The sequence below is a fragment of the Hylobates moloch genome, unplaced genomic scaffold (genome assembly GCF_009828535.3).
Source record: "Hylobates moloch isolate HMO894 unplaced genomic scaffold, HMol_V3 SCAFFOLD_8, whole genome shotgun sequence".
In the NCBI taxonomy this organism is placed as follows: domain Eukaryota; kingdom Metazoa; phylum Chordata; class Mammalia; order Primates; family Hylobatidae; genus Hylobates; species Hylobates moloch.
In genome coordinates, this window is record NW_026652283.1 from 17029621 (window position 1) to 17044289 (window position 14669).

At 37.7% G+C, this 14669-nt stretch overlaps 1 protein-coding gene across 3 annotated transcripts in view; it reads left to right on the forward strand.

Annotated features, from left to right (window-relative positions):
• Positions 1-14669, forward strand: part of PIK3C2G (phosphatidylinositol-4-phosphate 3-kinase catalytic subunit type 2 gamma) — a 398295-nt gene that overhangs the window by 80432 nt on the left and 303194 nt on the right. For all 3 annotated transcript variants that reach the window (XM_032159742.1, XM_058442576.1, XM_032159744.2), the window contains exons 10-11: positions 745-778; positions 4351-4546. In XM_032159742.1, coding sequence (XP_032015633.1) covers positions 745-778; positions 4351-4546 — 230 coding nt within the window. The remainder of the gene's footprint in view (positions 1-744; positions 779-4350; positions 4547-14669) is intronic.

Sequence of the window (14669 nt, forward strand, 5' to 3'; positions counted from 1 at the left end):
TATATTTCCTTTTGGGCTGAAACCATTTTTTAGGATGCCTGTAAACCACCTTATACAGTTTTCAGATAGCTTAGTTACAACCAGCAAATCCTAAGCCACCAAAGTAATTCTAGGCTTCTAACAAGGATAAAAATAAATAAATAAGGAAGGCCACCACATTAATGGACATGAACTTAAAGAATAAAGAAAATGAAAACAAAAAGAAAGGGATTTCAGATTGTATTTTTTATTTAAGATATGACTCAAGATATTTTATTTTTTCAAGTGTTTGACTATCAGATTTTAAAAAATTCCCTAAAAAGAAAAAAAGAAAGAAAACTATTTAGTGAATCTATACGGATTTTATCCACTTCAATTCAGTCTGCTTTTTGGTGCTGTCCAAAGCTTGCTGAATAACTGCTAGGAATTAAGAGCTGGACACGGCATACAGAGAGAATTAGAAATGCACTTTTATCAAAAAATCAGTCACTGTTATGTAAGGGGGATTGAGCTTAGACAATCTATTGTGTTAATTTCTTTAAAAAAAAAACCTACATTTCTTATTACAATATTTAGAAAGTTTTTATTTCATCATACAATTTAAATTCATCCTGTTTAATAAGCAAATTGATATATGATGCCAAGAAATATTTTGTTGTTTTACTATGACAAAGAAATTATAATGTTTAGATTTTGGACATTACCATTTGATTATTTTGTGAATTTGTTGTGTGAATAACAAGTATAATTTTACTTTTTTTTCAGAATTTTTATCAAAGTTCAGAGACTTCAGCAAAAGGTAAAACATACATGTACTCAAGTATTTTGAAATAAAGAAAAAAATAAGTTATAGAATCCAAAATACTTTTTTTCAATTTTTTTATGCAAATACTGTGGTAACACACAACACACACACACACACACGAGCTTTTTGAGGAGAAAGATGCTTTTCTAAAATTCTTTTTATTAATGGAAGTGATTATTCTGCAAGGGAATAAAAATCCACACTCTCTGAACTTTTAGCCTGATATTTTTAAAATACTGAGAAAAATAAAAAGATCTATAAAAATTAAAGTACTGAAAATATCTTATAACCGTTCCAAGACATTGAAAATTTTACCATTTACTTAATTATATTTTGATGTAAGAAAAATTAGAAAAGTAGTAGATGTCTGTCTGCAAGGTCACCCACTTCAAATTTAAATTCCAGCTCTGTTTGAAAGACCAGGCTGGGCACGGTGGCTCACGCCTGTAATCCCAGCACTTTGGGAGGCCGAGGCAGGTGGATCACCTGAGGTCGGGAGTTTCAGACCAGTCTGACCAACATGGAGAAACCCCGTCTCTACTAAAAATACAAAATTAGCTGGACGTGGGGGTGCATGCCTGTAATCCTAGCTACTCAGGAGGCTGAGGCAGGAGAATCACTTGAACCCGGAAGGCGGAGGTTGCGGGGAGCCGAGATTGTGCCATTGCACTCCAGCCTGGGCAACAAGAGTGAAACTACGTCTCAAAAAAAAAAAAAGAAAAGAAAAGAAAAGAAAGACCAAGCTAATATAACAGGTAGGAGGATTTGGTTCTGGAATAATTAGTGTTTATGGAGGATCTGAGTCTATAAAATTGCAAGCCATGGGAGGACTTTGCCTCTATAGAAAAGAGTAGGTGTGAGATTGCGTGGGATAGAGCAGAGTCCGACTTTTGGAATCAGGCAGAACTGGTTTTGAATTTCAACTCTCCCAACTCAAATCTCAACTGGTTTTGAATCAAAGACTCTGCTTTCACAGTCTGTGATTCTAGATTAAACTCTTTGATCTTGTTATCCTAATATGCATAAACAATATAATAAGATTTAATGTGCAGGATCTGGTCAGGATCGTTCTTGGTTGTAGATGGTACTTGGCATAGGAATACTCTGAGTATCTGCAAGAAAACTGTCTGCCCCTCAGATGTTCAACTAACACCCCTAGATTCAGAAAAATCCATTGGAAAGCAAATGAAAACCTAACCTGCCCTCCACACCCTTAACTGTTGCAGTAAAGAGTCACGCCCAAAAGTATATCCTCTCAACTCTAATTCCCACCACGCAAAAGAAGACACTCAAATATGTTTGAGGAACTCCCCCATCCCACATCAAAAAGGAAAATAGGGTGGCAGAGGGTATAAAGAAACTTGTGCAAGTACAAAAACCCCTTTTCTAGGTGTTCATAAAACTCCAGAACACCATAGAGGGAAGGAAGGAATGGACACTCCCTGACAGTATTTCTAACAGAATCTAAGTGGTCATACATGGAGTGAGCAAGCTGGAGGTGTGTCTGCATGAAACTGATTCTCCCTTTCTATCAGGAGTGTTGTAATGAGGTCTCCTCCCCCATATTCCTCAGGGGACTGGAATATGAGATCCCACAAAACTGTACAGAAATGTTCCTGGAGACTTATATTCTATAATAAATCATGACAGATTTTAATTGAGTCTAAATTGCACATAGATTGTCCTTGCCTCTTAATTTCATGGCACTATAACTCTTTTCCAGAGTAAAATGAGGTGCCATAAACACTTTTCCCACCATATTTCACCACCAAGCCCTGTGTCTTGGGTTCTTAATATGTTTTGATGATGTTATTTGAAATGTAGTCTTCATCCAGAGTTCAGGAAGTAAAACATAATGTACAAGCATACATCTCTATGCAAACTTAAAGTAGCAATATCCGAGAACCATGTTGCTGCAGGAAAAGCAAAAAGTAGAGTTTGAGTAATTAACCAAATGACTAAGTTTCCCCCAAAATATGTGCTAGAACTTAAATTAATAAATCAAATGTATGATTTATTTTAGATGTGTGTTCATTTGCACAATATTGGGAATTCTTGAAAAGAAGTTTGTGCTTCCTGCTTCAGCATACCGAAAGTACAATTTGGAGACAAAGAAACAAGATGTTTCCATAAATTTATAATTCTCTGCCTCCTGCTGTTCAGGAGAATCTCTGTTGGTTGGCCTCCAGAGTTTGATGAGGGCTCTTTTAAGACTATTTTTACACTGCTCTACTCTTCTGCTTCATTAATTGCTACTGCTGACTTCTAGAGAATTTTAATTACAGATTTTCTTTTTCCTCTGCTTGTCCCCCCCAGGCTTTTTCAACAGAGGGCACAATTTAAGAAATATAACAAATAAGGAAAATTAATCTACCTTATATATTTTGTACAGATTTATGAATAACTAAGTGAAAAATAGCATGTGTTAACAACAAAAATGTTTAATTATAGAGAGAGCTACTGAGGCACAGACAGGATGTGGGAGGAAGCTCCATGTCAAGCTGGCCCCTTTCCTGAAGCATCCAGCTGCCTGTGTGCTGGAATACTGTGGATTATCAAAGGAAATATCTAGCTCTGCACTATTTTCATTTCCAAACAATTAGGAACAAAAGGCAATTCATGCTTTCTTAACTTATAAATTGTTTATTTCTAGAATTTTCATTTAATTTTTTTTAACTTAAGTTTACTTAAGGTAACTGAAACTGTGGAAAATGAAAGTACTGTTAAGACTGAACTACTATATAGGGAATTGCATGTTTTAAAAACAACTTATAAAGAATTGCATGTGTTTGAATAAACAACTGTATCGACTAACTTAGCACATGGAATCATCTTAAGAACACAATTTCTGATGATGTGCTTACTTGTTCTCAATTTCTACTTAGCTGCCAGAGGAAAACTATTGGCCCCTATACCTAGTAATTTTTCTTCTTTCATGACACATCACTTTTAGGAATAACCAGTAGACTCCTTTTAAATAACTAATGGCAAAACTCAAGAAAGGCTTTGATTTTGAAGAGATACAGTAAACATCATAAATCTTTCATTTCAAGCTGGTTTTAAATCCCAGCCTTGTACTATTTTCATTCTCTTTTTAATATCAGCGCATTGTATGATTAGTGTTCAGTTAATGGTAAACATGATCGCATCATCAAATTTATTATGATTAATTCTTTAGATGGAATTTGTTTGATGTACTTATAAGCCATCTATATTCCTTGTCTGAAAACTAATTTTAAACAATCACAAATCAGAACAAAAATTATTGCAAATTACAGTTTATCAAAATGTCAAATTCATAATTTTTTAAATTCCAAATTGTGATGAAAAGGCCATGCTTCCAAGATTTCTGCAGCTGAAATCGGAAAGCTTATTGTTATCTAATCTAGCAGCAACTAAACCAGGTTGCATTCAGAGGTACAGATAGTTAATTCTCTTCAATTGGTAAGGGTCACTTTAATTAAAATTATTTAAATTGTATTATAAGAAATTTCAAAGCTGTAATTGATGGCCTATGATAAATATGGCTCTTCTTAGTGACTTGATCTCTATCTCTTCCTTTCTAGGCTTGATAGAGAAGGTAACAACTGAACTATCCACATCCATCTACCAGCTAATCAATGTCTATTGTAACAGCTTTTATGCAGATTTTCAGCCTGTAAATGTACCTAGATGCATTTCCTATCTAAATCCTGGGCTTCCCTCCCACCTCAGCTTCACAGTATATGCGGCACACAACATTCCAGAAACCTGGGTGCACAGGTGAGTGGTGTGTTTTTCACAAAAGGGTTCATTTTTACATAGCTTCTAAGTAGAATGCAATTTGTCATGTTCTTATATGCAGGAGCAAAAATTTCATACAATTTTGGAATTAATCAGCATAGTTTTATCCATATTCTTAAAATCACATTTTAAATGTTTAGATTCAAAATGGATATTTAATTTTCTTTCTTCTTCCATTTCCCATATTTAAATAATTATCATTGCCAAGATATCGTTATGGAAATAGAAAATACTAATTCTATTTAGTGGCTCCTCTAAAATTTTCTTTTTCATGTTTGGGTTTAAATGGCTAATGCTAGTTAAGAAAACATAGGAAGACAAAAACATATACACATGCAGAGAGACAGAGGGAATTTAAAAATAGAAAAAACAAAATCACTCTGATCCCCACCAGGTTTCAGTGGTATTTTGCAAGAATTGTACCTTGATAAAATGAGAATTAGCCAAGAATTATTTGTGTTTCAATAGAAATGAATGACAATTATGCATGGAATATCATCAGATTTTAAGTTGACTCTACTATGTAGTATTTTCTTCAATAACATAATTACAGTAATATAGAGATTATTAATTAAAGTTGATAAGATAGTAATTTGGTAATGGATTTATTATACTTACTGCATTTAGCATCTCAAGGAAAAACTGAAATAAATAATTTCAGTAAACATTCAACTTTTGGCCGGGCACAGTGGCTCACGCCTGTAATCCTAGCACTTTGGGAGGCCTAGGCGGGCAAATTACTTCAGGTCAGAAGTTTAAAACCAGCCTGGACAAAATGGTGAAACCCCGTCTCTACTAAAAATACAAAAAATTAGCAGGGCATGGTGGTGCGCGCCTGTAATCCCAGCTACTCTGGAGGCTGAGGCAGTAGAATCGCTTGAAACCAGGAAGCAGAGGTTGCAGTGTGCAGTGAGCCGAGGTCGTGCCACTGCACTACAGCCTGGGGGACAGAGTGAGACTCTGTCTCAAAAAAAAAGAAAAAAAAATTCAATTTTTATCTTGACCTGTATTTTTTAAAAAATAAACTGTATAAATATTCATAAAGAGGAAATTTTACCTATGTATATAAAAAACACTATCTACACACATATTTGTTTAGAATCCATAAAATAATATTTTTATTCTTTTTCCTTTTTTAATTTTATGAAAAATTTTAGAGGGCTGATGTATAGTAAAATAAATTATTACTCTAATTAATGTATTCTTTTAATTTTCTAACCATCAATAAATACTCCTTAGTTTGAATTCCCATGGAAAATCCCTATAGCCGGATAAATACAGATAAAGCTATATGTATAGGGCATGCATTTATATATGTGTGTCTATATGTAGAGAGACAAGGATAAATATATATATAAATATATACATATGTGTGTAAATGCAAAATGTAAAATATATACATATGTGTGTAAATATACATATGTGTACAAATGTAAAATGAATATAAATGTAAAATGAATATAAAAAAGTGTGCATTTATGTGTGTGTATGCGTGTGTGCACGCGTATGAATGATCTAACCAACTCTCCTTTATCTGTCTCTACGTAGTACCTACATGCAGAGTAAAAATAGAGCACTTTCTAATATTATTATATACAGGTAGATGTGTACATATGTACATATAATTATAAATATAAAATAATGCTTTTCTGCAAACATTCCTATAATCAATAAATAAATTAGGGCTTTGATGAAGGAAACAAAATCATCCCAGCCATTCATTACTGGAACAAACTATAAAGGGCAGGACACAGGGGAAAACAGGAAGCTATTCCTGTCTTAAGAAATCCATGGACCAGTCAAAATTCTTTGGGAAGAGGCTCCAGTAAGATGTCTTACCACATGACAAACTACATCTTTATTGTAGAATTTCCTAGGGACCTAGTATATAAGTTATCTATTAATACATAACCAATTACCCCAAAACTGAGCAGTTTAGCACAACAAACTTTGATGAGTTCACATTCTGAGGCTCAAGAATCTGGGAAGCAGTTTTGCTGGGTGGATCTGGCTTAAGGTTTCCCATGAGTTGCAGTCAAACTGTTGACTGAGACCACAGTAATCTCAAGTTCACTGGGGCTGAAGGATCCACTTCTAAGGTAGTATTGATGTGGTTATTGAAAGACCTCAGTTCCCCATGGTGTATAGGTGTGGGAGCCTCAATTCCTTGCCACAGAGTTTTCAACAAATGTCCTCAGGCCATAGAGTTGGCTTTTCCCAGAGCAGATGATCCAAGGAATGAGAGAGAGTCCATGAGCAAAGGAACACCAGAGACAGAAGAGACAATCTTTGTAATCTAATCTTGGAAGTGGTATACCACTACTTCTGCCATATTGTACCCTGTGGGAAAGCATGATACAAGGGTTCGCATACCAGGAGACAGAATCATTGGGGGCTATCTTGGAGGCAAGACACCTGGGAAGAAACCAGGCCAGAGGTATTTCCAGAAGCATAGGTACTGACAAACTGAGGGGGTAAAATAACAAAGTGACAACTTTCTAGATGGCTTTAGTCAAAAGGACCATAATTAATGTCAGCAAGTGAAACTAATTTGTTAAGGTACAGGATTCTACAATAAAAAATAGTGAAACATTCACTATCAAATCTGAGGATTTGAAACTGAATTATCATCTACTCCACAGATGCCTTCAGGGAACACCCCACTCAAGCTATCAAAGACAAATGAGAATGTATCTTACTTAGAATAATTTGATTAAACAAATTCTTTCCTTGATGCATTATACTAAGAACTCATTCATATTTATCCTAAATTTCTCATTTTATAGAATAGAAATTTAATTACTTAACTTTATCCTCTCTATAGATTGAAAGTGCCTTTATCTCACTCAAAGATGAGATAAATTTATCGTTTTGTGTATATATTTCATGATGCTCATTATCTTAATAATAGCATATTATTAGTTCTCCCCCAAGTCCTTTTACAATGTCCGTGTGACCATGCACATTTGTATGTAGGACTATAGTTTTTAAAAACCTCTGCTACCCAAAACATGTCCTAGCATGCAATAGGCACTCGACAAAGATTTGTTAAAAATGTTTGAACAAAATCCCTTGAACAGAGAAATGTGTCATACTTGGTTTGTGAAATTGTTACACGGGTCTCGACAGCAGGAATACGTAGTCCATGTCGTGGTTATTACTGAGGACAAAAATGTAAACTGAGCTGAAAACTATAAAGAAGCAATGACCATACAGGAAGGTAGACCAGGAGATACTCTAAGGAAGCCAAGAAAATATTACAATAGAGGTGCAAAGCTAAGTGCCTGAGGTCAAGAGGGCCAGCATCAGTGAAAGTGAGTCCAGAGCAATTAGTAGCAGTATAAGAGTGGTTGACCAGACAACTGTTAAAATGATTGTTAGTAATAATTAATAAGAGTTCAGCAGAATCATACTGTTATATAGGGAGATTATTAAAAAGTCAGTAAACATTATTTTTAAAAAATCCCTTAAGTTACTCATAAAGTATGGTATCACTGTTTGATAAATAGAATCCAAAAGTAATTATGCAAAAATGCATAATATGTACAGTAATCCATATTATGTAATAAAGCATATCTATGCAAAAAATGATTTGACAGTACTTTCAATTATGGGATACTGTGTGCACGGGGCAAGCTGAAATTCTTTCTCATCAAGAGGTTGCCCTTTTTATGGGGAAGATTCTAATGGCATATGGAGGTTTCTTGTCCCATAACCTTTGCCATTAAAAGGTACATGTGTGCAGTTTGTCTTCCATTCATGTCACTAAAGTCTAATTTATAAACGTGGCTCATCGTATTAGCACATTAAGGAATGTGTGGGAGGAATCAAGGAGGGGTGGAGCCAAGATGGCCGAATAGGAACAGCTCTGGTCTCCAGCTCCCAGCCCCAGCAACACAGAAGACAGGTGATTTCTGCATTTCTGAGGTACCGGTTTCATCTCACTAGGGAGTGCCTAACAGTGGGTGCAGGACAGTTGGTGAAGTGCACTGTGCGCGAGCCGAAGCAGGGCGAGGCATCGCCTCACTCGGGAAGCGCAAGGGGTCAGGGAGTTCCCTTTCCTAGTCAAAGAAAGGGGAAACAGACGGCACCTGGAATATCGGGTCAGTCCCATCCTAATACTGCGCTTTTCCAACGGGCCTGGAAAACGACACACTAGGAGATTGTGTCCCGCACCCGGCTCGGAGGGTCCTATGCCCACGGAGTCTCGCTGATTGCTAGCACAGCAGTCTGAGATCAAGCTGCAAGGCGGCAGCAAGGCTGGGGGAGGGGCCCCCGTCATTGCCCAGGCTTGCTTAGGTAAACAAAGCAGCCCAGAAGCTCGAACTGGGTGGAGCCCACCACAGCTCAAGGAGGCCTGCCTGCCTCTGTAGGCTCCACCTCTGGGGGCAGGGCACAGACAAACAAAAACTCAGCAAAGAACCTCCACAGACTTAAATGCCCCTGTCTGACTGACAGCTTTGAAGAGAGTAGTGGTTCTCCCAGCACGCAGCTGGAGATCTGAGAACAGACAGACTGCCTCCTAAAGTGGGTCCCTCACCCCTGAGCAGCCTAACTGGGAGGCACCCCCCCAGTAGGGTCAGACTGACACCTCATTCAACCGGGTACTCCCCTGAGACAAAACTTTCAGAGGAACTATCAGACAGCTGAATTTGTGGTCTCACGAAAATCCGCTGTTCTGCAGCCACCGCTGCTGACACCCAGCCAAACAGGGTCTGGAGTGCACCTCTAGTAAACTCCAACAGACCTGCAGCTGAGGGTCCTGTCTGGTAGAAGGAAAACTAACAAACAGAAAGGACATCCACACCAAAAACCCATCTGTACATCACCATCATCAAAGACAAAAAGTAGATAAAACCACAAAGATGGGGAAAAAACAGAGCAAAAAAACTGGAAACTCTAAAAAACAGAGCACTTCTCCTCCTCCAAAGGAACGCAGTTCCTCACCAGCAACGGAACAAAGCTGGATGGAGGATGACTTTGATGAGTTGAGAGAAGAAGGCTTCAGACGATCAAACTACTCTGAGCTACGAGAGGAAATTCAAAACAATAGCAAAGAAGTTAAAAACTTTGAAAAAAAATTAGAAGAATGGATAATTAGAATAACCAATGGAGAGAAGGGCTTAAAGGAGCTGATGGAGCTGAAAGCCAAGTTTCGAGAACTACGTGAAGATTGCAGAAGCCTCAGTAGCAGATGCGATCAACTGGAAGAAAGGGTATCGCTGATGGAAGATGAAATGAATGAAATGAAGAGAGAAGGGAAGTTTAGAGAAAAAAGAATAAAAAGAAATGAACAAAGCCTCCAAGAAATTTGGGACTATGTGAAAAGACCAAACCTACGTCTGATTGGTGTACCTGAAAATGATGGGTAGAATGGAACCAAGTTGGAAAACACTCTGCAAGATATTATCCAGGAGAACTTCCCCAATCTAGCAAGGCAGGCCAGCATTCAGATTCAGGAAATACAGAGAACGCCACAAAGATACTCCTCGAGAAGGGCAACTCCAAGACACATAATTGTCAGATTCACCAAAGTTGAAATGAAGGAAAAAATGTTAAGGGCAGCCAGAGAGAAAGGTCGGGTTACCCACAAAGGGAAGCCCATCAGACTAACAGCTGATCTCTCAGCAGAAACTCTACAAGCCAGAAGAGAGTGGGGGCCGATATTCAACATTCTTAAAGAAAAGAATTTTCAACCCAGAATTTGCTATCCCGCCAAACTAAGCTTCATAAGTGAAGGAGAAATAAAATACTTTACAGACAAGCAAACGCTGAGTGATTTTGTCACCACCAGGCCTGCCCTAAAAGAGCTCCTGAAGGAAGCACTAAACATGGAAAGGAACAACTGGTACCAGCCACTGCAAAAACATGCCAAATTGTAAAGACCATCGAGGCTAGGAAGAAACTATAGCAACTAACGAGCAAAATAACCAACTAACATCATAATGACAGGATCAGATTCACACATAACAATATTAACTTTAAATGTAAATGGGCTAAATGCTCCAATCAAAAGACACAGACTGGCAAACTGGATAAGGAGTCAGGACCCATCAGTGTGCTGTATTCAGGAAACCCATCTCACGTGCAGAGACACACATAGACTCAAAATAAAGGGATGGAGGAAGATCTATCAAGCAACTGGAAAACAAAAAAAGGCAGGGGTTGCAATCCTAGTCTCTGATAAAATAGACTTTAAACCAACAAAGATCAAAAGAGACAAAGAAGGCCATTACATAATGGTAAAGGGATCAATTCAACAAGAAGAGCTAACTATCCTAAATATATATGCACCCAACACAGGAGCACCCAGATTCATAAAGCAAGTCCTCAGTGACCTACAAAGGGACTTAAACTCCCACACAATAATAATGGGAGATTTTAACACCCCACTGTCAGCATTAGACAGATCAACGAGACAGAAAGTTAACAAGGATATCCAGGAATTGAACTCAGCTCTGCACCAAGCAGACCTAATAGACATCTACAGAACTCTCCACCCCAAGTCAACAGAATATACATTTTTTTTCAGCACCACACCACACCTATTCCAAAATTGACCACATAGTTGGAAGTAAAGCTCTCCTCAGCAAATGTAAAAGAACAGAAATTATAACAAACTGTCTCTCAGACCACAGTGCAATCAAACTAGAACTCAGGATTAAGAAATTCACTCAAAACCGCTCAACTACATGGAAACTGAACAACCTGCTCCTGAATGACTATTGGGTACATAATGAAATGAAGGCAGAAATAAAGATGTTCTTTGAAACCAACGAGAACAAAGACACAACATACCAGAATCTCTGGGACACATTCAAAGCAGTGTGTAGAGGGAAATTTATAGCACTAAATGCCCACAACAGAAAGCAGGAAAGATCCAAAATTGACACCCTAACATCACAATTAAAAGAACTAGAAAAGCAAGAGCAAACACATTCAAAAGCTAGCAGAAGGCTAGAAATAACTAAAATCAGAGCAGAACTGAAGGAAATAGAGACACAAAAAACCCTTCAAAAAATTAATGAATCCAGGAGCTGGTTTTTTGAAAAGATCAACAAAATTGATGGACCGCTAGCAAGACTAATAAAGAAGAAAAGAGAGAAGAATCAAATAGATGCAATAAAAAACGAAAAAGGGGATATCACCACCGATCCCACAGAAATACAATCTACCATCAGAGAATACTACAAACACCTCTATGCAAATAAGCTAGAAAATCTAGAAGAAATGGATAAATTCCTCGACAAATACACCCTCCCAAGACTAAACCAGGAAGAAGTTGAATCTCTGAATAGACCAATTACAGGTTCTGAAATTGTGGCAATAATCAATAGCTTACCAACCAAAAAGAGTCCAGGACCTGATGGATTCACAGCTGAATTCTACCAGAGGTACAAGGAGGAACTGGTACCATTCCTTCTGAAACTATTCCAATTGATAGAAAAAGAGGGAATCCTCCCTAACACATTTTATGAAGCCAGCATCGTCCTGATACCAAAACCTGGCAGAGACATAACCAAAAAAGAGAATTTCAGACCAATATCCTTGATGAACATTGATGCAAAAATCCTCAATAAAATACTGGCAAACCGAATCCAGCAGCACATCAAAAAGCTTATCCACCATGATCAAGTGGGCTTCATCCCTGGGATGCAAGGCTGGTTCAACATACGCAAATCAATAAATGTAATCCAGCATATAAACAGAACCAAAGACAAAAACCACATGATTATCTCAATAGATGCAGAAAAGGCCTTTGACAAAATTCAACAACCCTTGATGCTAAAAACTCTCAATAAATTAGGCATTGATGGGACGTATCTCAAAATAATAAGAGCTATCTACGACAAACCCACAGCCAATATCATACTGAATGGGCAAAAACTGGAAGCATTCCCTCTGAAAACTGGCACAAGACAGGGATGCCCTCTCTCACCACTCCTTTTCAACATAGTGCTGGAAGTTCTGGCCAGAGCAATCAGGCAGGAGAAGGAAATAAAGGGTATTCAACTAGGAAAAGAGGAAGTCAAATTGTCCCTGTTTGCAGATGACATGATTGTATATCTAGAAAACCCCATTGTCTCAGCCCAAAATCTCCTTAAGCTGATTAGCAACTTCAGCAAAGTCTCAGGATACCAAATTAATGTACAAAAATCACAAGCATTCTTGTACACCAATAACAGACAAACAGAGAGCCAAATCATGAGTGAACTCCCATTCACAATTGCTTCAAAGAGAATAAAATACCTAGGAATCCAACTTACAAGGGATGTGAAGGACCTCTTCAAGGAGAACTACAAACCACTGCTCAATGAAATCAAAGAGGATACAAACAAATGGAAGAACATTCCATGCTCATGGGTTGGAAGAATCAATATCGTGAAAATGGCCATACTGCCCAAGGTCATTTATAGATTCAATGCCATCCCCATCAAGCTACCAATGACTTTCTTCACAGAATTGGAAAAAACTACTTTAAAGTTCATATGGAACCAAAAAAGAGCCCGCATCGCCAAGTCAATCCTAAGCCAAAAGAACAAAGCTGGAGGCATCACGCTACCTGACTTCAAACTATACTACAAGGCTACAGTAACCAAAACAGCATGGTACTGGTACCACAACAGAGACATAGATCAATGGAACAGAACAGAGTCCTCAGAAATGATGCCGCATATCTACAACTATCTGATCTTTGACAAACCTGACAAAAAGAAGAAATGGGGAAAGGATTCCCTATTTAATAAATGGTGCTGGGAAAACTGGCTAGCCATATGTAGAAAGCTGCAACTGGATCCCTTCCTTACACCTTATACAAAAATTAATTCAAGATGGATTAAAGACTTATATGTTAGACCTAAAACCATTAAAATCCTACAAGAAAACCTAGGCAATACCATTCAGGACATAGGCGTGGGCAAGGACTTCATGTCTAAAACACCAAAAGCAATGGCACCAAAAGCAATGGCAACAAAAGCCAAAATCGACAAATGGGATCTCATTAAACTAAAGAGCTTCTGCACAGCAAAAGAAACTATCATCAGAATGAACAGGTAACCTACAGAATGGGAGAAAATTTTTGCAACCTACTCATCTGACAAAGGGCTAATATCCAGAATCTACAATGAACTCAAACAAATTTACAAGAAAAAAACAAACAACCCCATCAAAAAGTGGGCAGAGGACATGAACAGACACTTCTCAAAAGAAGACATTTATGCAGCCAGAAAACACATGAAGAAATGCTCATCATCACTGGCCATCAGAGAAATGCAAATCAAAACCACAGTGAGATACCATCTCACACCAGTTAGAATGGCCATCATTAAAAAATCAGGAAACAACAGGTGCTGGAGAGGATGTGGAGAAATAGGAACACTTTTACACTGTTGGTGGGACTGTAAACTAGTTCAACCATTGTGGAAGTCAGTGTGGCGATTCCTCAGGGATCTCGAACTAGAAATACCATTTGACCCAGCCATCCCATTACTGGGTATATACCCAAAGGACTATAAATCATGCTGCTATAAAGACACATGCACACGTATGTTTATTGCGGCACTATTCACAATAGCAAAGAGTTGGAACCAACCCAAATGTCCAACAACGATAGACTGGATTAAGAAAATGTGGCACATATACACCATGGAATACTATGCAGCCATAAAAAATGATGAGTTCGTGTCCTTTGTAGGGACATGGATGAAACTGGAAAACATCATTCTCAGTAAACTATCGCAAGGACAAAAAACCAAACACCGCATGTTCTCACTAAGACAATTATGGGTGAGGAAACAAATGGCACATGGATATGTCATATTTAAAAATGCACATTGTGACATAAGTATAAAACCTAAAGTATAAAAAGGAATGTGTGGGAAACAGGCACAATCTCTCAATATAAATACTGATGCATATACCAACCAAATATTGGCATAAAGAACAACATAGTGGACTCTGAATCAAGAGCATCATTAAATATAAAGTCCTGACATGGTATTGAAATATTCAATTCGCCAGAAAGATGTCACAAAATAATAACATTGACAGAAATCCAAAGAGAGTTTGATGGGGCCAATATGATAGTGGGGGATAACAATAT